The sequence below is a fragment of the Arvicanthis niloticus genome, chromosome 29, assembly GCF_011762505.2.
Source record: "Arvicanthis niloticus isolate mArvNil1 chromosome 29, mArvNil1.pat.X, whole genome shotgun sequence".
Classification (NCBI taxonomy): Eukaryota; Metazoa; Chordata; class Mammalia; order Rodentia; family Muridae; genus Arvicanthis; species Arvicanthis niloticus.
The window spans coordinates 21,355,425-21,378,414 of NC_133437.1; the positions used below are offsets into that span (position 1 = coordinate 21,355,425).

A 22,990-nucleotide genomic window follows, 5' to 3' on the forward strand; every position below is an offset into this window, starting at 1 on the left:
GACTTGCTGTAGGGCCAGGCGACGAGGGCTCAAGTTCACCTAGTGATGAGCTTCCTCAGGCAAGACTACACTGCCTAAACCTCCACAAACAGCACCACCCCCTGGGAACAAGAGTCCCAAAGCCTGGGCCTATGAGGAACATATCTCACTAAGCCTTTCTCTCTCTCTCTCTCTCTCTCTCTCTCTCTCTCTCTCTCTCTCTCTCTCTCTCTCTACTTTGAATGTCTTGCCTACATGTATGCCTGGTGGGTGTGGAGGTCAGATGTAGATGTCACATCCCCCTGGAACTGGAATTACGGCGTGGCTATGAAGATCCAGGAACTGAACTCGGGTCCTCTGCAAGAGTAGCAAGTGCTCTTAAATACTTCTGTCTAGCCCACATTTCTCACTGAAACCATTGCGATGATGAAGAGGTCCGTGCAGTGCAGTCCTCTGGAGTACTGAGTGGTGTTGCGAAGCTTTTCCTTTTATTTTTTTAAACTGCTCACATAAAAGATGTCAGTATTCAGTGTTTGATTCAATCAATAAAAAGATGGTTTATTTAAAAAAACAGCCTAACAAATGTTAATTTACATGATTTCAGAATCAACATAATTATATTATAGCTGGAATGCTGTAGACTTCTGTCACTTTTCCCTTTCATTCTCATAGCTACAATATCCAGTAAAGAGAGGCTGTGCAGCTATTCCGCGGCTGTAGATAGACAACATAAAGAGATGGTTTAGATGGGTGGCCTCCCATCTCATGGCACCTTAGTAAATCCCCCGACCTTTTGCAATGATTTAATATTCTTATTTAAGCCATTAACTCCTTTACGATGGCAGTTATACTAAAATGTATCTCACAGGGGCTATTTACACTGAATGCTGGACTTTGGTAAGAGACCCTGGATTGGGAAGGCAGTGTCTCACCTGACCATTCTGCAGCGGTGCACTGTCAGTCGGCTGTAGGCATTTCCTAGGTCAGTGATAGTTTTAGGGCTCCAGAGTCTCTCAGCAACAGCGCTTGCCCGAGGCCTGAAATTTAAAATATGTGGCTCCCAAAGCAGTTTATAGTTCGTTTTTCCTTAAGTCACCTACGTGAGGAGATTCTTAACAGCTCTCCTGCTTACATGGAGACGGAAAGCCAAGGTGTCCTTCAACTCCTTACCATAATCTTGGAATAAGGTTAGTTGCATCCACATATTCTCCCCATAAGCAAGCCTCTCCACCAATAACAAGTTGTTTCTGCTTCTCAGAACCTGCATTACAATGGTTAAGGGAGAGAGGTTGAGCTGTACAACACTGGTTTCCCTTCTGGAGTCATCCTACATTGCTGCTCTGTACCCTCCTGCAGGCAGCAGAGCCTTTATGCCCACCCTGGCTCAGTGCTGTTCAACATAATAGAGGATTGTGGGGCGCTTGGGGTAGATGAGAGACTTTCCCTAGGGTCCTACACAAACAAAATGTTTGGACAATACGTTCATCCCTCCCCGCATTTCCTGTTAGTGGTGTGCCAGAAAACACAAGCTGGAACACTAGCTTCATCTTAATGAGTTCACCACAGCACCTGTCTTTCATTTATATTCCTTGGTATTTCATAACAAAACAAAAAAAGAGTATCTAAGAACTAAAACTTAAAATTGTTTTGATCCTCAAAATGCTTTCTAGAGAAAGTCATAGTTTCTAGTGGATCAATATTTTTGAAACTTTTAATTTTCTAAAGACTGAAATACAAAAACTATATAAAAGAGACTTGCTAATAAAGGGACCAAAATCTTACTTAGGTGATACACGCATCATAGGTGTCTTTCAAAGTTAATGCATCCAAACATCTCAGATACAAGAAGCAGCTCCATGAAAACCGAGGCAGAATATAAGGGTCTATTATGTATTTCATTTGGACTACCAAGTCCTTTCAGAACTTAAAATAATACCAAAGTTTTATTTTAAGTAAAATCAAAGATGAGATATGAGTGGCTCGTACAGAAGTATCCAGATTAGACTTAGGAGGAGAGAGTGGGAGTTATGGAAGAAACCAGCAGCCATGTTTGTTTTGCTTACCTTCAAAATTATGGGGCTCAGCTTTGTAGTAGTTTCCCCAGTCTTGCCCATAGCTAATCAGGTCTAAGTACCAAGGAGCGGAAAGGATGGCAGGGAAGCCGGATGCTGTGACTTGTTGGAGCTCACTTAAGTAATGTTCACTCTTCCACACTTCGACCACTGTGCCCGGCTGAAGCTATTGAAGGTACAGATTGCAATCACAGTATGAGGTCCAGGAAATACAATCTTAGAGGTTTGTGGGATCATGACTGGTAAACATAAATGTCTAAGATCTTAGAAAAATTATACATCCTCTTTCTTTTTGCTAATGGTCAGTCAGTGCCATGTGCTTTTGGATATTTACCTTTTGTCTATAGCTAATATTTCAGAGATGAGTAAGATCTGCACCTTAAACCTGTTTCTACCACAGCAATGTTCTGTTAACTTGGAACCATGAGACTGTCACAGCCCCCAGAAAGGTAGTGCTGCAGCTGTGCTTGTAAGAAATAATTCGATCAGAAAAAAATATTTCTTAAAAGTGCACATTAGTTTATGTATTTATTGTGTATAGCGTTCTGCCTGCGTGTATGCCTGAACACCAGGCATCAAATCTCATTACAGATGGCTGTCAGCCACCATGTAGTTGCTGGGAATTGAACTCAGGATCTCTGGAAGAACAGCCAGTGCTTTTAACCTGTGAGCCATCTCTCCAGCCCTGATTTTACATATTTTAAAACCACTTTAACACTGTTTTTTAAAACCTGATTTGTTGTATTTTGCTCTTAAAAACAATAAGGAACTTAATTCAAATTACTTCAACTTGTGAGACAGCACAGCAGGAGTTGGGGAAAGAAGGGAGAAGGAAACAGTGAGTTGTCTACAGTCCTGATGGAGTTTTGTGTGTGCCTATGTGTGCATGGGTAGGGTTGCCATCCTGCTTGGATCACCTGACTCACTTGAGAAAGGCTCTCACTGAACCTGGAGCTATGCTGGAGGCTAGCAAGTCCCAGCACCCTTCTTGTCCTAGTACCTGGCAGTGTTTGGCTTACATACTAGGCCATGCTTGGCTCTTTCTTAAAAGTTTGTTCTTGACAATACATGAGTATGATACGTACTGATTAGTTTCTGCCTTGAATTTCCCTCAGTCCCTTCAGCAGACTGATGGCTATGCGTTTTAGTTCTGTCTGGTCACTGCACTGGAACTGTCGGTTGGAGCCTGGAGGATCATCAGGAGGTGCATGACTAAGTAATGATTCCTCTCCTTGAATCTGTCTGTAGCAGTGAACACTGAGCCCTTCTGCCCCTCCTCCATCCATCTGTCTGTCCTGACTGCTGGGCCCACAGGCAGGTCCTCTGGCTGGCATAGCAGACAGCCCTCCCCAGCCATCGCTGCAGGCTGAGGCGGTCTGCACAGTCCTTACCTCCACGTTATCATCAAACACTTCTTGCCAAACGATGGAGCTCTTCTTTAAGGACGTAATAATATCCAAAATCCTAATGAAAACATGGACACTTCTTTAGGATCACAAAGTTAACACAAAGTTAAACATGTGTGGTTTCTACCAAGAACATGCAGTGTTGCAAGGTAGCATATCTAAGTAGAGAACCAGCCACATTGTGTAGTCGAGGCAGCATAGAAAGGTAGGAAGAGGGGAAGAGGACATGGGAAATGGAAAAAATTCTTCAACCTCAAGACAACTTGAGATTATGTCTTGCTGATTAGACTAAAACTGCACACACAAAGTAAACTCCCTTAAAATACCACAGGCAAAAGTGAGCCGGTTAGTGCTCCGTGCTCAGGATACACGTCTTACCCTCTGACACAGGAAACTTCATTTTAAGTTTTGATCCATTTTTGTCTTCCTCATATGTAAGCTTCCCTTCCATCTTATAGCTCACCTCTTTAAGCAGTGTGGCAGAGTTCTCCAGTCACTGCCACAGCTTGCTGAGACACTCACTCTTCAGATGCAGCTGCCCTTCCTTCTGATTGAACCCAGACTGTCTCAGTGTGATTTGTGAAACCCAGCCACACGTGCATAGAGGTCCCTCAGGAACGCCTCTGGGTGCACAGCCTCAACACTGAGCTTCCTTCCCTGTGTTTGTGACATGTCTTTATAGAGCAGTGGTTCTCAACCTTCCTAATGCTGCAGCCCTTAAATATAATTTCTCACGCTATGCTGGCCTACAACCATAAAATTATTATTGTTGTTACTTCATAACTAATTTTGCTATTCTTATTAGCCATAATATAAGTATATTTCCAATTGTCGTAAAGGGGTCACTACTGACAGGTTGAGAACCACTGGTATAGAAGAACCAGACAACGCCGGGTAGCAACTCACACAGCTCCTGTTTTGGAATTTAGCACAGCAGAGGTAAGTACTGGTCTCTGAACTAGGAAGACGTGCTCTCAAACTCACATAAAACTGTCCCAGCAGAACTCTAGCAATCTCTTAGTTTCCAAAGGTTTCTTGGAAGAAAAGGAAACTGTCACCTAGTCTGTCATGTCACATCAATAACATTCAGCTGTTAGCTGGCACAGATTTGCAGTTAGGCAATAACAAACACTTGAAAGGGAAAGAAACAATAATTCTCAGGAAGTGCTCTGTCTGTATTTTCTAAGAAGGCAGCCACAACTTCAGTACCAATCCCCTGGCTGAGGGATGCTGGGAATGTAGCCGCGGCAGCCTTCAGTTCTGATCAGCTCCGACCGATAGCATGTGCAGCGGTGGTAAGGAGCGAAGAGACGCTGCAGGTCATCGAAGACAAACGGAGCAAGTTCTAGCACCTGGGTGGTGTGGAAGATGAAGGAAGGGCAGCCAGGGTTCGGAGCTGAGTTCTCAAAAGCAGATGGCTTCTCCCTCTATGTCAGTAGTTACTGCACACTGCTCACCATTCTAAGGAGAGCAGGGTACAGCGCTGCCCCCTTTAGTGGGTGTCCGTGGCTCTACTTTTGTAAGGGGCAGAGAAGATGAGAAAGCAAAGCAGAGAACTAAGACACAGAGGTGATTAGGCTTTTTCAGATGACTTACTTTTTAATATAAAAGGATTCTAATCTTCTAAAATCGTTGCCAAATCCCTTTTTCTTCATGAAATTTTGGATGTTTGGATTTGATGCCCTTAAATAAAACAGTGACTGAAATGTTATAAACATTTTGATGTGCCCAGTTGATTATTTGAAGCAGCATGCGTCTCTAACATCAGTCATACAAACTGTAAGATATTCAGAGGGAGTCTGGATCTTCTAATGCAAAGTAATTTTTTTCCAGAAATGATCTTCCATTAAAAAAAAAAAAAAAAAAAAAAAAAAAAAAGCCGGGCGGTGGTGGCGCATGCCTTTAATCCCAGTACTTGGGAGGCAGAGGCAGAGGCAGGCAGATTTCTGAGTTCAAGACCAGCCTGGTCTACAGAGTGAGTTCCAGGACAGCCAGGGCTACACAGAGAAACCCTGTCTCGAAAAACCAAAAAAAAAAAAAGGAAAAACTGTCCCTACTTAGTTGTTCCCCTCCCACCAAAACTCATCTCATCCCTAGTCTCTTAGGTTTTTTGAGACAGTTTAGTTTTTTGCAACTGCACTATAGTCCAGGTTGACCCTGAACTCACAATATCCCACATCCATTCTCATGAGCACAGGGATTAGATTCCTACCACCAAGACTGCTTATAGATTCTTCGGTTTGTTCTTGAGTAAACTCAGGCTTGCCCTTGACCTTGGTTATAGGCATGTACCAACATGCCCAGCTTCCACTTGATTCTTCTTCCTTAAGCCTTGCTATACCTCTCAAATGCACATTTTTTAATAATTAAATCCTTACAAGGGTTTTTTACCCCCAGATTATCACTTTTTAACGTGCATTCTTTATATTGGTACTTTAAGAATAAAAACTGAAAAAACAAAGGTTTGGAGTTACCATACCAACATTCAAATTCCACTTCATCTCCTCCCAAGTGGATGAACTGATCTGGAAACACACTGCCGATTTCTTTGAAAAATGTATCAAAGAATGCATATGTTGTGTTTAGACTCGGGTCTATAGGTCCGAAGCTTTGAGTTTTAGTTTTTTGCCTGAAACATGGAGTTAGAAGGTTTTTCTGTCCTAGAAAAAAATGCAAAGATTTATTTTTATAAGGATATTAATCACAAAGACCTGAATTTGCACATCTTTATGCTATAGATGGCCCTCCCCTTAACAATGGTGTTGAATCCCCCAATACACCCCATAAGTGAGGTGAAAATACCAACAGTCAAAATGCATTTGATACACTAACCCAACAAGTGCAGCTCAGCTACCTAACACACTGTACAATCTGTGTCTGTGTGTCTGCTGGGTCCTGGGGCTCCTTAAGGACGGTGTCTATTCAATATTAACCTGAGAAAGATCAATATCCAATGCATGGTTTTCTATAGAGTATGACCTACTCTCATACCATTATAACAGGAAACACTGTAAACCTTGAGCATCTGGACATTATATTGTTGACACTATAGAAATTGTATAGAGAGAAGACAATCGAATCTAACAATATTCATGTCGTTTTCCCCCAGGAAGACAGGAGCTGCTTCCTCAGTCCCTTTTGCTGCTTTTCGCACACTTTGAGGGTTTATCCCCTTCAGATAACAGTGACTCTCAAATTTTCTTTCTTGAGCTTCAGTGCATAGTTCATATTTTCTGCTCAATACAAATAGAAACCATAGCTGCCTTTCAATATGATCTAACAAAAACCAAACTCTCATTCTCTAGTTTCTGACAGGTCGGCCTGTGGGCCTCACTGAGTTCTGAAGCTCCTGAGTCAGTAGTTACTGGGTTCCCTGAATATGTTTCCAGAAGACCTCTGGTTCTGCTCATTGCTTTTCAAGCCCCTTTCACCCTCCCAGTGTAGGACACTCCCCCCCCCCCCCCGGTGTCTTTCTCTTTTCAATCTGTTGCTTTCACAAAGATTTTCCCCAAGTGGCACCCAAACCATGTTACTTCTCTACTCAGAGTTTGGCACTGGTTTCCAGAGCAGGCTGCCAAAGCCCACTGCTGTCACCAGGGGCTTCAGTGATGCCTTTCCAATTCAGTTCCCATTGTCCATGCCTACCATGATATTACTATATACTCAACAATTATAAATTCTGGGTCCCGTGCTGTATACTCTATTGCTTATCTGATGCTCAGAAATGCTAGCCCTATTTTATAGATGGGGAAACTGGGGGTGAAGTGTAAACTTGCCCAAGGTTCACTCTCCAGATGACAAAAGCAGGATGCATGCTCAAACAGGCTGGCACCAGAGCCCACATTCTTAACCGCCACCTAAGGCAGCTCCTAGAATTTGTTCCACACTCTTCCCACTCATACTCTCTCTGCATGCTTTCCTCATGCTGTCCCCTCTCCCAGAATTACGAGCACATTCTGTGCTCTCCCTAAAGCGTGTCAGTCAATAAAACGGAATTAAATTCATCATGTTCCACTTAAAATCCAGTGTTGTTCTTCACCCAACTTGGATAGTTAGTGACTGTGAAGGCACACAAAATAGTTTATTGCATCTGTAGCATGTGAGCTATCACTGCAGAAACAGCAGTTAAGAACAAAACTACCTAACTGTTAAGAGACAAAGGCCCCCTTTTCAACCTGTAAAACAGACTCCTTACCTTTGCCCCAAGACTGTGTGTGGCCAGGGGTATCAAATTCTGGTATGACTCGAATCCCTCGCAACCGGGCATACTCAAGCACCGTATGGACATCGTTTGGTGTATAGATATGAGACAAAGAATAGCTTCCCTGTAATAGTCAAGTTAAGATGTGCAAGATGCATTTAGTCTGTTGTACTTTGCTGGCCAGTTTTTCATTACCACCAGGTATTAAACAGTCCTACCTAACACTTGGTGATTCGTGGTTTCAGAAGAGAAATCAATAGAAACAGTGTCTGATTTCAGTGCTTCCTGCTTCAAGAATGTGCACTGCTACTTTCAATTTTGTGGGAACAACAAAACAAGCAAAATGTTTGCCTCCAAAATGAAACCTTGGGAAATACTGCCCTTGTCAAGTTTAGAAGCAAAACTCACCCATTATTATAAAACACAGATTTTTTTCTCTTTCAATCTCTTTAATGACAATCACCTAAAAACCCATCTTCCCCCCGCCCCAAACAATAAGTAACTTAATTGAGTTTAAATATTAACTCTGTGCCACTTGAAGAATTAGTACTCCATACTGGTTGTAAAAAATGATAAAGGTCCATTGAAAGATATGGTTTGGCACATCTTCCAATACAGACTCTGGCTGTAGAAATCGTCTTGACCTTTAAACACCATGTCAAAATACAGTTAATTAATACTGTGGAATGGAACCAGCAAAAGCAAGACAGCACAGGGAGACAGGGACACCACATTCTGTTGGTTTCCATTGGTACTTCAATAACAGTAATTTACAAGAAGAAAAGGGAATTAGCAGGCATGTTAGCATCCATAATGCATGGACCTTATATGTTCCAATGCAAATGAGTAAAATGTTTTTTTTTTTCAAGGGAGGAAAAGACACTTGGTTAAATATGAGCATTGATGGCTGTCTAGGTAAAGCCAAGCTTCTGCACACGTGAGATAAGTCTGGGGTTTGATTCAAAATAACAGGTGGTGGGAAGGGTAGAGTCGTCACAGACTGATTGTTGGAGCTGAGTACTGAACAAAGGGAACTATTCTGTCCCTCTGTGTTTGAAAGTGCACATGAAAGTAGAAAGGCAGTCACGCCATCAGTGACCCACCGCCAAGCACTTCAGCCTATAGTAAGCACATCATCAGAGTTGGAACTGTGGCCAGAAGACAGGAGTCCTGACAAGGCATGTCGCTTCTCCGGATGTCAGCTGGCATTCTCTATTACAGGGAGATTAAACTGAGACCCAAGGATGAACTTCCCATTTGAACGCAACAGATACTACCAGCACTAGGGAGGGAGCGAGGGGTCCACTTTCAAGGCCAGCCTCAGCTACATGGCAAGAAAAAGGAGACACTGGCTCTTGTTTTGTTTATTGAGAGGCCTCTCTGTAGTCCTGGCTGTCCTGGAACCCACTATGTAGACCAGGCCTGCTTCGAACTTACTGCCTCTGTCTTCCTAAAGGCATGCACCACCACGATGGGCCTGAGACCCTGTCTTAACATAAAAACATCTCCAAAATATCCTATGTTTTGTGTGCCTTTAGAAAAAGAAGGTCATTAACATGTTTCCAAACCTATTTAAAATAAATATCCTATTAGCAACTGACTGTCTTAACTAATGTTATTCATGAACTGCTCAGGTCTTCCACATGAAGCTTTTAAACTATGTATGCTGCTCCCAGAGGTTATGTTTGTAATAACACTTAATTACTTAGGACTTATAACAATTACAAAAAGATTTATGGAAATAAAATGCTAAGCAGCGAGGTAAAAAAAAAAAAATTTTAAACCACAAATGCCTAACTGTTACGCTTTGGTTCCATTTATAAGAAAACCACTGAAGCTAAGATCTTCTAGTGAAGCTACGCCAAAGGTGTTTGTGTGCAGACAACGATGATCTGAATTACTCACCTTATTGCTTAGCTCAGGAAATGAGGTGCTCTGATAAGGGAAAGACTGGTCGTCCACTATGTGCCAGTGAAGGACATTAAACTTGTTAAAAGCCATGGCAGCCTGCAAGCAGACATGGGGAAAATGATAAGCCACAGAATACAGTAAATACTGCATCTGTCTACGCTGGGATCGCTTCCAGTCCATGCTTTTTTGTTTGTTTGTTTGTTTGTTTGTAGTTTCTTTTAACAAAGAAAGAATGAAGAGAAAGTATAAATGCTTCTTCATATGTGGTCAGCATGATACGTCTCTATTAGAGCCCTCCCATACCAGAGCATATGCGTGGTACACAGGAAGCTGTGACATTGCTGTATAGGAGAGCAAGCTTATGAATTCGTCATTACATCGGGGAGCCAGGAACAGGGGCTGAAGAGGCTGAGATTGTCTTAGGAAGCAGGGTACAGGAAAAACAAAGCATTTAGGTAAACGTAAAGCTTAAAATTCCCATGTATATGTATGAAAGGTGATAGCCCTGGGAGGTGAAATTCATTATAGGCTCAATACAGGCCAAGCAAATGCCTGGGGAAAACCTAGGATGTATGGATGGAAGGTATAACCTAGAATATATGGATGGAAGGTATAACCTAGAATATATGGATGGAAGGTATAACCTAGAATATATGGATGGAAGGTATAACCTAGGATGTATGGATGGAAGGTATAACCTAGGATATATGGATGGAAGGTATACCAGGAAGGAATAAACTACAGTACGTACAGAAAGCAGAATCTAAGAAGATAGAGCATGGGGCAGGTGTGTGCTAGCAGGTGATACAAGTGTAAGGCTTCTTTCCTTATCCTGGGGCTGTAGGGACTTTTGGCGGATGCAGTTGGGGGGACATTAAGATGACAGTGTTTTTATTGTCAGAGAACTTACAAGGAAGTTATAAGTAAGTAGTAGGAATGCGTGGGCTAATTGACCCACATAAACTACCATAAACTCAAAATTTGTAACACACACCTGGAGATAACAAGTATCTCAACTGTCAGGCCAGGTTCCTATTGTAACCACTCTACCCTGTAGGCTGTAAAGCAGGACAGCAGTAGGTAAGAACTGCATGTGGGTAGACTCTGCAGACACAGAGGGCTGTGATGTTGTCATACATGTTGCCGAGGTTTGGGTTCCTAAATCCCTCCCAATGCAGGTTGTAGATATGAGGGCTTCTCGTCCCCAAGGCTGGTCATAGAAACCAATCTTGACTCAGGTTTCTGTCTTGGAGCTGGCCTTTTTTTTTCTGGTTTTTTTTTTTTTTTTTGGGGGGGGGGGTTTCAAGGCAGGGTTTCTCCGTGTAGCCCTGGCTGTCCTGGAACTCACTCTGTAGACCAGGCTGGCCTCAAACTCAGAAATCCGCCTGCCTCTGCCTCCCAAGTGCTGGGATTAAAGGCGTGCGCCACCACCCAGTGAGAGAGGGTGTTGAAGCTGCAGGACTTCTGGGCTTTGCTCAGACCCTTTCTGTCTAGTCACATTTCCTGCTGCACCATGTCTATGTAGTGAAGACTCACATATCCCAAAGGACAGGTTCAGGGCTTCTACAGCCCTGGACACAGGAGGTACTGGAGAGCGGCATGCCCAGAGAGTGCTAAGAGCCCAGGCTCCAAACCCCAACCCTAAGGACTTCCTCACCTGCGGCCCTTACAGTGTCCTTTGTAATAACTGATAGGTGGGTGTCTCTAAGTTCTGGCAGCCACTCAAAGAAATTAACTGGACTTGACTGGGGGTTATGGGAACCCAGATTTGTAGGCATATAGACGTATATCATGGAGCACAGGTAAACCTCTTGGGGTAGCCTTGGGGACCAAGCCTTCAGCTTCTGGGATTTGACAACACTAACTGGTTTGAGGACACCCAGTTGCTGGGGGTGGGGGAGAATGGAGGGTCTTTACGCCCTTTAAAGCCACAGAAAGACGTCTTCCAGATGAACTGTGAAGTGAGAACAAAGGGTCAACACAGTCTCTCCTGGCCCACGACAGCAACTGCATCTGACTCTTGGGTTGTACTAAACCAACACAGATACCGACAGAGACACAGGGAAAGCTGCATACATGTATGTTCACACAAATACACTGAACACATACGTGTGTATGTTTCCTAGTTGTCTGTAAGGTCAGGACATACCTTTGTTGGAATTAACCACTCCCAGCCCTACAGCACAAGTCTGGGTTTTGACATAGTGACCACTGAAAGTGTTCCTTTTTTTTTTTTTTTTTTTTTTTTTTTTTTAAAGCCCGAATCTAGACTGAGATAGGGCAACATAAGCCTGGGATATCATGGTTCCAAAAGTACAGAGCTTGAGGGCGGGGAGGCATCTCAAAAGGATAAATAAATGGGCTTCTGATGGCCATAGTAGGACCAATTTGACAATTATATATGGGGTGTTAACAGCTTACAACCCATCAAGCAAAATGATAATCTAGACTGATAAAATAATATATATATGCAAGTGGGAAAGGGATGCTCTGCCTTCCCATGGGAGATAATTTACCACGACCAAATGCTAAAGGTGACGGGCAGAGCAACAACCCTCTGACTAGGCAAGGATCAGTGGTGGGTGAGCACGGAGTATGAGCTATGGGGATTTTTACATAGTCTCACCATTTCTCCCATAAGGTACTCAGTAAGCACAAAATACCCTAAAATCAACCTGACAGTGGAGAAACAGGGCAGACGACATCTCAGCTAACTCGCGTGTACATTACTCGTAGTGAGACAGTGTGCCAACTGATACTGTCTGAGGACACAGTCGGCTTCTGCTTTACTCTTGCCGGGGAAACAGGATCTCATGTGGGAAACAGATGAGCTAAGGCGTGTTCTAAAAGTAACTAGACTTTTGAAATATCGCAGTTCTTCAAAATGAGGAAAGATAACAGTCTAGCCTGGAAGTCAAGGAGGAAATGGAACAAGGAAGTTCACCACAGGCCCTAGATGGACCCCGCACCACCAGCCATGGAATCCGCACTGCGGGTAGACAGAGGGCACATGGGATTAGCTTCCTGCACCTGATAACTGCATGCAAGCTATTTTAAGATGCATTCTTTTCTTTTAATAGGAGATGCAAACTAAAATTTGAGTAACCCACTCAGGGTTACTCAAAGGTGCCCATCAGACCTTATGCTAGGGAGATCCAGGCAAAACCAAGCTTTAATTAAATTGAGCAAATATTTTAAAAATTTAAATCATAAGCTTCAAATTCATATATCTATAAATTTTATATTCATATACTTATGATATTCCCATATTCATAACTTTTATTCATATAGTCTCGATATGCATTTCACATATGCAGAATACATGAAAGTTCTTTTCGGTCTTCTAAAAAGCTTAAGCCACCTACAGAGTGGGTTGGCCAGTGGTAGTGGGGACAAACCAATGAAAAGCCCCCCCCCCCCAGAGAAAGGCAGTCATCACTAACCTTCCCATCCCTCCATCCCAAGGTTCCAGATACTGTTTGGAACATTTCCAAAGGAAAAAAAGCCACTCCTTGACCCCTTCTAAAAACTATAGCCATTTATTCCAGGTTATGTCTAGAGCTGTGATCTGGGTAACGGGAGCAGGCACATGGGCCAATGGGAATATTAAAACTGCCTTTCTCACTAAACATAGCATATGCTGATAATCCCATGGCTGAGGGGGCTTGAGAGCAGCCTCGGCTACATACCAAGACCCTGGCTTCAAACAAACAAACAAACAAAAATTCTCTTAGCAGTCTCGGCCAAAATTCATGTTGTCTGTGATCCAATGACACCACCAGGGCAATCCACTCGGGTATATCTTCATTTCGTATACGAACACTGTTCTCAGTGACAGAGTCAAGAAGCCCAGAGCTTAGATTTAGGATCAAGAAAAACAAGTCTTTCTAGTCTTCTAAGCACAAGAAACATGAAGGGCAGAGGAACAAGGGATCTGATAAAGCAATTACCTACCAGAGTTTTTAAAATTGTCTTCACGGGCAGGTAGTGTCTGGATGTATCAATTAAAATTCCTCTATGAGGGAATCTTGGAGAATCAGCAATCGTGGATTCATTGATGGTGAACTAGGAGACGAAATAAGATTTTTTTTTTTAATGTTTTTCTCCTCAAGTTCAACAAAGACTACAACCATCTATAAGCACTGCATAAAAATGTAGGACCCCAAAGTGCATGAAGTTTATAAGATAACCGTATTGGGAAAAGAAACTTTCAGGACAGCTCTGCAGGCTACATTCTAACCGCAGTGCCCATCCAACCAGCCTCAGCAAGACACAAAGGAATACTCACAGCCCCGTAATTGTCTTGGTAAACTAACTGGCTAAACGTCTCTAAACCTGGGGGGGAGTAAATGACATTGTGTTATTTACAAGATATAAAAAAAATGGAAATAAAAGTAATGTCCGAACAGATTCATAACCATAGGAGGAATAGTTTAAAAAGCAAGTACTGCACCCACACTTTCTAAAATGTAGCACTCCTGTAATCTCTAATACTCCCCTAATATAAGTAAATCCCACAGCTCCCGTATCCACGGAATAAATACACCTGACCTCATGGTACCAGTCCCCTCTACTTTGCTTATATGCTTAACACAAAAGCCGCTTGATGAAATATTAACTCCCTAATAAATGTAAAGCCGTCAAAGAAAGAATGTTTATGCTGAAGTCCTAGTCACTTCCGGAAGCACCTAAATTTGCTGGTAGAGGCCCTTGCCTTTAAGCCCAACATTTGGGAGGCAGAAGCAGGTGGTAGAACTCTGAGTTTGAGGCCAACCTGGTCTGTAGAGTGAGCTCCAGGTCAGCCAGGGCTACACAGAGAAACTCTGTCTCAAAAAAAACAAAAGGAAAAAAAGATTAACTCTGACCCTGATCCTATGGGTGCCAAGGTTGTGTGGCTCCAGGGCAGAGACAGCGAGTCCTCCCAGTCCTCCCAGTCCTCCCTGGCGAGGCTGCCCTCACTCCATTTGTCCCACTCAGACACAAACATGTGGACCCAGGAGTAGGCAGTCCAAAGAGGTCCCAAGACCCAGCTGTGAGGAGCAACAGGGCTCTAGAATGTGGTTCACTGAAGCCATCTGTCTCTAGGGTGAGCAGGTTTTTTCTTACGCCTCGGTTTCTCAAACTCTCAGGAATCACCCAGGGAACTTGCTCAGCTGCGGACCCTGGTGATTCAGGAAGTCGGGTGGGGAAAGAGGTTGCACCACATTTCCATCTCCTTCTGCTCCTATAAACCTGCTGGTGTTTCTAAATCCACTGGCCTAGAAAACTGGGGGAGACGGATCCTTGCTCCTGAAGGTGCTAAGAAGGAATAGATTGAGTCCAAACCAAAGCTGAACTAACTGGGGCTACTGACAGGTCTGTAACGTTACAGTACAAGATTGGAACACGCTCCAAAAATGGAGTAGTCATGTGTAAGCACATGGAGGAGATGTGTAAGCACTTAGGAAAAAAAGACAAGGGTCTGTGACCCCAGTTTCTTCAAAAACAAGAGAATTTTTCTTGGAACGTGCTTCCGTGCCTCCCGTGTGTGGTGGATAGGAGTGAGGTTAGTTCATTACAGCTGGCCATTGTTATTTATGTCTTATGTAAACATGTTTCTACCACGTGCAGTTGCCTGCCGCTCTACCCCTGTGACTCCTAACCCTCAGTATAAATTGTCTGATGTTCTGAATAAACACCTAACCTCAAGTGTTTGACAAGGTCAGACTAGGAAGGTTTATGAGTAAATAAGAAAGGTGAGTGCCGGGCAGTGGAGGCATGGCCAGGAGGCTGAGGCAGGTGGATTCTCTGAGTTCGAGGCCAGCCTGGTTTACACAGTGACTTCCAGGACAGCCAGACCTACAGAGAGAAACCCTGTCTTGAAAAACCAACCACCAATGTTACCCAAACAAACAAACAAACAAACAAAAAAACCTGAGTACAAAAGGCTCTGTATTTCTGACCTGGCAGATCAGCTCTGAGAGGATGAGGACAGGGCCTGGGATTCACTCAGGTGAGACAAACATCTCTGGGGTTCAACTTGGGACATCTTTTGGCTGAAGGAATCTAGGTGCTCAAGCTAGTTTTTCCCAGTCTTGCCCTGCTTGATTTTTACATGATACCATTCTGCCCTAGAGCAGATGAAACTGCACAGAACTTACCTCGTAATGCTCCCCAGACTCTGTTGGCCTTGAGGAGAGCTACTGGTTCTTTTACAAGCAGAGAATCTGTGGGGCAAGGTGAGTGAACTTTTGTTAATCTCAGAATGACACACAATCTATTTTCTACACATATCGTTGGTCTTTTCACACACCCTTCTCTCTCGCCTCCAGCATGCCTCACGTACATTCCTTCAACTCAAATGCCCCAGTGGGACCCCAGAGACCCTGCCTCACTTCACCCTGGGCACCTTTACCCCTCCTCACCTTCTCAGGTCTGAAGTGCAACGTCTTCAGTACTCAGTCTTTACTGACATTTTCCACTTCCCCCAAGGCTAGCGAGATCACTCCACTCTTCTATTTTGATCCGGCTACTTCCCCTTTCCCTGATGTCGTCTGAAATCTGCTTAAGACTTCCTTTCTAGCTCCCTTCACTGCAACTCAGCTTTGCCTCACTCAAGAAGTCCATATCTATCAAGAATGGGACTCCAAGTAGACACCGTGGGAGGGAAGGAATGAGCCCGTAATCCCAGCATTTAGAAGGTAGAGAGGCATGAGAATCATAGGTTCAAAGCCACCCTGGGCTACACAGGAACACTGTCTCAAAACAAAAATACCCACAAGAGTGTAGTGTTCTAGTTGGCTGGGTTGGGCCAAAAAGGGCTTCAGTCTTTGGAATCATACTCTGCCTAAGTTTGACCCACAGTAAATTTGGTCTTAGTGCATGCAGAAGGTACAGACACTGAGAGCTATGGGTGCCCGAGTGCAGACTTTGCCACAGCTAGAGCCCTGGAGGCTGCAGTTAATGACTTAGTACCATATCATCTGGACTACCTTCAGACTGCCAGAAGGCAGATGGCTGTAGGCAGAGAAAAGATGGATGTCACTCATGTGACATACTCAGCTTGCAGTATTCTACCGGAACAGCCTTTCCAGTCCAAAGACCACAGTGCTGAGTGAGCAAGATGTCAGACTCAAGATATCAGAACTGTTTTGCTACTGTGAGTGCAATTGAAGCAAGCCTCCTCTTTCCCACAACAGATGAGGTCTGTCTGCTAGTGTTAATAAGGACCCTGACTAAACTCATCCCATATATAGTATAAAAAAGTATACAGTAGTAGTGTATAAACAGGACCCTGAACTCATCCAATCATATATAGTAGTTAGAAGGCTTACCTGCTACTCAGACATGTAGCTATAGAATTTTAATTTCAAAGGTAAATTCTTAGGTTTGGTAGTGACTCTGCTTGTGTGTATTGGAGGAGTAGGGAGATGGCTTTAACTTTACAACCATCCCCTTCTGTACGTGTTTGCACTGTGGATACCATTGCTTTAAAGGATATCCATATAGATATCATGGTATCCATATACCAGTATCCATATAGATACCAGTACTTAAAATACTACTCAGGCATTACTTGAGATGCCCACCCAGTTCTATTTATTAGTTCTTTTCCTGGGCATTGACACACATAATTGTGTAATAAAAAAAAATACGATTTTCTCTACCTGTGAGTTGTGGTGTGTTGATGTATAAAATGGAGCCTCTCCCTCCCCTCTATACAACTTCCTTCCTTGGCCCGACTCAGCAGTTTGGCAGTCTGTCTGGCAAACTTCCATCTGTTCAGCCAGTCCTCTACCAATGGATGGCAAGTTCATTTTGTTGAAGTCTTCACTGCAAGTAATTGGTTCACTTCTAGTTCTCAGGGTGCCCTTGTCTTTCTTTTTAATACAGGGGGCTGGGGGGCTGGATTTTACATTTGGGATGCTGGCGAGTTTCCTCAAGAAGCATCCTTGTCAGAGCACTGTTTGCAGTGTGTGTGTATAACATTAATTAATTAAATGTTATTAAACATATATTAACTAAGCATTTATATTAATGTTTGTACTCACACAAAACATTTGCTGCAATAAACAACATGCATACGGACATCTGAAATGGCAGTGGTTAATTCTGAGGGCTGGGGTGAAGGACAGGTTAATTCTCCTTCCTTCCATATTTACCACTGAATTTATGAATGTTCTACAGTGACTGCAATTGTATAATAAGTACTTACAGGATTCATCTGATGACAAACTGGGGAAGGAATCACACTCCGATTGGAGGTTAATGGAGACCAGAAGCTTCTGTAACTGTGGTCTGTCTTGAAATTTAGCAGGGTTATGATGTCTCTTGTAGAAACGAAAAACATAGTTGCCATATCTGTGGAAGAAATCCATTTAAATAATGAACCAAATAGCATGTATGTGCTGGTGGATACAGAAGTCAGATTTCAAATCATCTGCCAGTTCAGTCTAACCATGCTCTTCCTCAAGACACTCTTGAAACTGTCAGGGGATCCTTCTGAAAACCCTGATGGCCACACCTTCAGATCAAACTTCCTGAGGATGAAATTCATACGTGGGGATTTTTAAAGCTCTTCCACAGTCCACAGGCACCGGACACACATGGGGCACAGACATACACATATAACCACATCCATACACATGAAAAGGAATATTTTTTAAAGTTACTATGGCAAATTTTATATACATTTTACCATAATTAAAAACTTTAGCTAGGCCAGGCAGTGGTGGCACACGTCTTTAATCCCAGCACTTGGGAGGCAGAGGCAGGCGGATTTCTGAGTTCGAGGCCAGCCTGGTCCAGCCAGGACTACAGAGAGAAACCCTGTCTCGAAAAAAAAAAAAAAGAAAGAAAGAAAAGAAAAGAAAAAAGAAAAAGAAAAGAAAGCTGGGCAGTGGTAACCAATGCCTTTGATCTAGAGGCAAAAGTGAGTGGATCTCTGAGCTTGAGGCCAGCTTAGTTTACAGAGTGAATTCCAGGACTACACAGAAACCCTGTCTCAAAAATAAATAAATAAATAAATAAATAAACAAACAATAAATAAATAGGAGAAGAAAAAGGAAAAACTTTAAAAATTAGGACTGGAGAGATGGCTCACCTGTTAAGAGCACTGCCTGCTCTTCCAGAGAATCTGGGTTCAATTCCCAGCACCCTCATAGTGATTCACAACCAATTATGATTGGCCTTTGTACACAAATGGAACATAGACACAACCAGTCAAAACACCCATACACATAAAATAATTTTTGTTGTTATTGTTGTCTTTTGTTTTTCAAGACAGGGTTTCCCTGTGTAGCCCTGTCCAGGAACTCATCTGAAGATAAGTCTGGCTTTGGACTGAGAGATCCACCTGCCTCCCAAGTGCTGGGATCAAAGGCATTTGCCACCACTGCCCAACTATAAAAGAGTATTTTTAAAAATTAAAAAAGTTCAAAAGGAGCTCTGGCTTGCATTGTACACGGCCCTCCTAGTACTGGGCAGAGACTGGGTGAGGGAAGTGTCGGGGAGGAACCACTAATTAGCTTTTAAGATCTGAGGTCTGAGTTAGGTGCTATCTAGCTAGCTAGCTAGCTTGCTTGCTTTCTAGGACCCAAAGAAATGAAACTGTCCTTTTAAAACAAGAGTTCCAGGTCAGGTGTGGTGGTCCACACCTATAATCTCACCATTAAGGAGACAGAAGCTTTGGGGCAGTGGTGGCGCACGCCTTTAATCCCAGCACTTGGGAGGCAGAGGCAGGCGGATTTCTGAGTTTGAGGCCAGCCTGGTCTACAGAGTGAGTTCTAGGACAGCCAAGGCTATACAGAGAAACCCTGTCTCAAAAAAAAAATTTTTTTTTTAAATTTAAAAAAAAAAAAAAAAAAAAAAAAAGGAGACAGAAGCTGTTGTGAGTTTGAGGTCACCCTGGTCTATATGATGAGTTTGAGACCAGTCAGGGCTACACAATGACATCTGTCGCAAACAAAAACAAACCACAAACTAGTGTCTACTATTCAGTAGTTTTTTTTTTTTTTTTTTTTTTTTTTTTTTTAAGGCTCAGGAAGCAGCCATACATTCAACAGCCAAAGTATCTCTGCAGAAAGCCTTGTTTGTGGTGAAGCCTGGGCTCTTACGGATAGACGCCGCTGGACTCTGAACAGCTTGTATGAATGTTCACTAGAGACTTCCAACCCTACCATGCTTGCCAGAGTGACGACAAGAAGACTCAGCCAAATGCATTCAAGGGTTAGTCATCCAACCAGCTTCCAAACAATGGCAGGTGCAATTATTAGCTGCTTTGCACACTGGCCACAAAGCAGTTGGACAAATCCTTCAGGTACCAATTACCAGGACTTATTTTGAGATGGCAAGCCTGTTTTCAAACTACCTCCTAGCTGACTCAAGCCTTTGTAACGTTGTATCCATTAACAAGTAACTCATGCTTGCTCAAGTTCACAGCAAGGCAAAGGGAAAAGCGAGCTTTACAGTCAGCTAGAAAGCAAGCAAGCCAGTTTTCAGAAGTTATTCAGTCCAGTAGCTTGGATAGCATCCCAGATATCCCAATACTACCAGTCACTTTAGTTGTTCATTTTCCCTCCACCTGGGCCTCAAAGCATCCCAGCCCATTAGCAATTCAACTCCAAAGGCTTTTTAGAGCAGGCCTCCAAACTAGGATGACAATATTCTTCTGTGGCCGAGAACAGAGAACACCGCTGTTTCTGCTGCACGTGGGACCTCTTCCACAGAGGCTTCGATACCACAGAACCTAAAACACTCACTCACCCTTAACTTCGTTTTGCATTCCCTGGTCAGCTGTTTGGTGTCTGGCAGGCAAAATCAAGTTTTAGCTGTATGCACAGGTCTTGCACTGAGAGAGCTGAGGATGGCCCATTCAAACATCGTCCCAAATACACCCTATCCCACAACCAATAAGGTTAGCACAGCCTGCTGTTCTTGGAAACAGTACCTGCCTGCCTATGGCCCGCACTCTGTGCCCAGACTTGACAGGACTATAAAATGCCAAGTGCCAGATAAGGTAAAGGATTTAGGGAACCTATCTATCAGAAAGGAACAAGACAGAGCAAAACTGCTAGGTGTTGGAAAACATGAAGAAAAGCAGATGTCACCTAAGAGCCACTTGAAGGCCATTTAGAAAGACTAAGATTGGAACACCTAACACGAGGTATGGAACATAGCTTTCAAGGGGGAAGTTTCCCATAAAGCTTCAACTTAAGGTCTCTCCACCACCACCACTACCCCCAGAGCGTTAGAACTCTCACTGCTCTCACAGAGGACCCGGGTTCGGTTCTCAACACCTGCTTTAGGGGCTCACACCAAAATTTCATGCCCTCGGCATCTGCAGGTATCTCCACACATGTGGTACACATAAATTCATGCAGGCTCATATACACTAAAAAATACATATACATACATATAAAATTTTTTATATACATATAAAAAATTAGAAGAGATTAAAGATATCTGAATTGTTGCCACATACGGAACTGAAAGCGACATTCAACACTGGGGGATACCTCAGACCCTTAAAAGATCCTAAGGATCTTTTTAAGGGTCTTTTAAGGCGGTTCACTCTGCAGGCTAGGACCTTGTTCCCTCCCTATCTCTGGAGCCATCTCAACTGCTCTTCTGAAGCCCAACAAACTGACTCCGGCAGAGTCACGGGTTCTGCTGTTACTCTGAACCCATGTAGGCTCCCTGAGTACCTAGGGTGAGACGGAAGCAGCATGAACAGGTCAAGTCTAGGGCTTCGGTCTGCATAGGTTAGACTTAAGTTAGACAGGCTGTCTTCCAGTCCTGTGAGACCCAAGTTGCCTGGTGATTCGTCTCTGTGCCCTAGGTCCCCTCCCCGCTGGGTGGAGCTGCTCACCGCCTAAACGCCTCCTGCAGCAGCGAGCAGGAGGGGCCCGCGGTGGAATTGGGGCCGTGGACGATTTGGAAGTTCTCCGCGGAGATGTACAGCAGCCGCGGGAACATCTGCACCGAACGCGGAAAGGGCCACAGCGCGGGCTGCAGCCAGGCTGAGGTCACTGGGGCCAGCGCCACCAGCGCCACCAGAGCCTGCAGCAGCAGTCCGGGGGCGCGACGCAGGGACCCGGGCATGACTGATCCGCGAGTCGGGCTGGGCAGAGTCTCCGGACCAACCTTCTAGCCTGGGTCGCAGGGAAGAAAGCATCCGTGCCCGGGTCACCGAGTCAGATGACCAAGCTCCCCGCCCGGGCTCCGCCTCCAAGCGGGGATTGGCCTGAAAACTGGGCTGGCTCGGTGCAGAGGCGGTCGCACTCTAGCCGGGATGCAGTGTGTGGCTCACGCCTGTCACGCCTGAGGAACCCCTTTGCAAAACCCATTGACAGGCAGGACTTGTTTCTTCCTCCACTCCTCAGGCAGTTTTTGCCCCGAAGTCTAGATGGCGGTGGTGGTCTCTGATAAAAACCTCCGGGTCAGAATTCCCTGGAGCTGACTTTGGAACTAATGGGAGGTTAACATTTATGCACGGAAAAAATAAAGGAACAGGGGGAGCATTTAAAACTTGAGACAGACGCGATAGACTACGTTAATATCAAAGTGATACAAAGAGAATATTTCTGTAGTGGAGATTAGTGTCGATGTATAATTTTCCAAAGACCTTTAAAACGATTAGATAGACCGAACGTGCAACAAAGATGTCGAATCACAGGAGGACTAGCAACTTAGTAAATAAATAGATACTAGAAGATTGTTCAGTGGGAGCTGGAGAGATGGCTCAGCAGGTAAGAACTCTGTTCTTCCATAAGACCTGGGGTCAATTTCTAGTATGTTTTTGGTGGCTCAACTGCCAGTAACTCCAGTCCTAGGGAATCCTTCACCCTTCTGGCCTCTGAGGGCACCGGGCATGCATGTGGTGTGCAGATGTGCATACAGACAAAACACCCATACACATTGTGGTGGCCATTCCTGGTTGTCAACTTAACTATATCTGGAATGAACTACAATCAAGAATTGAAGGGCAGCCGGGCAGTGGTGGCGCAGGCCTTTAATTCCAGCATTTGGGAGCCAGAGGCAGGTGGATTTCTGAGTTCGAGGCTAGCCTGGTCTAGAGAGTGAGTTCCAGGAGGACTACACACAGAAACCCTGTCTCGAAAAACCAAAAAAAAAAAAAAAAAAAAAAGAAGGGCTCACCTGTGATCCAGATCTTGAGGCTGAAAGACACAAGTTTCTGACCTGAATCTTGGCATGGAGATCTTGAGGCATAGTGGCCATGAAAAGCTTAGGCCCAGGCAAGGTAGTGCACACCTTTAAACCCAGGAGACTGAGGCAAGGAGACATCTGAGTTCAATGTCATCCTGGGACAAAACAAGTCCCAGGCCTGGTGGTACATACCTGAATCTAGGCCACACCTTCTGCTGGAGACCTTCAGAAGGACATTGGAAGAAGGAAGATTCATTCTTCGCCTGCTTGCACTT

At 44.0% G+C, this 22,990-nt stretch overlaps 2 protein-coding genes across 10 annotated transcripts in view; one reads left to right on the top strand and one right to left on the bottom strand.

The window, feature by feature from the left end:
- Window positions 1-552, top strand: part of Gfm2 (GTP dependent ribosome recycling factor mitochondrial 2) — a 36,565-nt gene extending 36,013 nt beyond the window's left edge. For 4 of the 9 annotated variants that reach the window (XM_076927227.1, XM_076927229.1, XM_076927230.1 and 1 more), the window contains exon 22: window positions 258-552. The gene's annotated coding sequence lies outside the window, so the exon portion shown is untranslated. The remainder of the gene's footprint in view (window positions 1-257) is intronic. The other 5 variants (XM_076927232.1, XM_076927233.1, XM_076927235.1 and 2 more) reach the window with 3 other exon arrangements.
- Hexb (hexosaminidase subunit beta) lies at window positions 512-21,767 on the bottom strand. The gene is made up of 14 exons (XM_076927240.1): window positions 21,418-21,767; window positions 17,764-17,909; window positions 15,710-15,775; window positions 13,858-13,904; window positions 13,524-13,634; window positions 9,564-9,665; window positions 7,653-7,782; window positions 5,937-6,117; window positions 5,054-5,140; window positions 3,443-3,515; window positions 2,043-2,217; window positions 1,150-1,240; window positions 912-1,016; window positions 512-693 (listed from the first exon to the last, which is right to left on the bottom strand). The coding sequence occupies exons 1-14, from the start codon at window positions 21,648-21,650 to the stop codon at window positions 627-629; spliced, it is 1,614 nt and encodes a 537-aa protein (XP_076783355.1). The 5' UTR covers window positions 21,651-21,767; the 3' UTR covers window positions 512-626.
- Between the last annotated feature and the right edge of the window lie 1,223 nt (window positions 21,768-22,990).

Coding starts and splice junctions, on each gene's coding strand:
- Hexb (XM_076927240.1), bottom strand. CDS start 21,650: ATGCCCGGGTCCCTGCGTCGCGCCCCCGGACTGCTGCTGCAGGCTCTG. Junction 15,776..17,763: donor TTTGTCATCAGATGAATCCT/GTAAGTACTTAT, acceptor CTTGCCCCACAG/ATTCTCTGCTTGTAAAAGAA. Junction 694..911: donor CACCGCTGCAGAATGGTCAG/GTGAGACACTGC, acceptor GTCTATCTACAG/CCGCGGAATAGCTGCACAGC.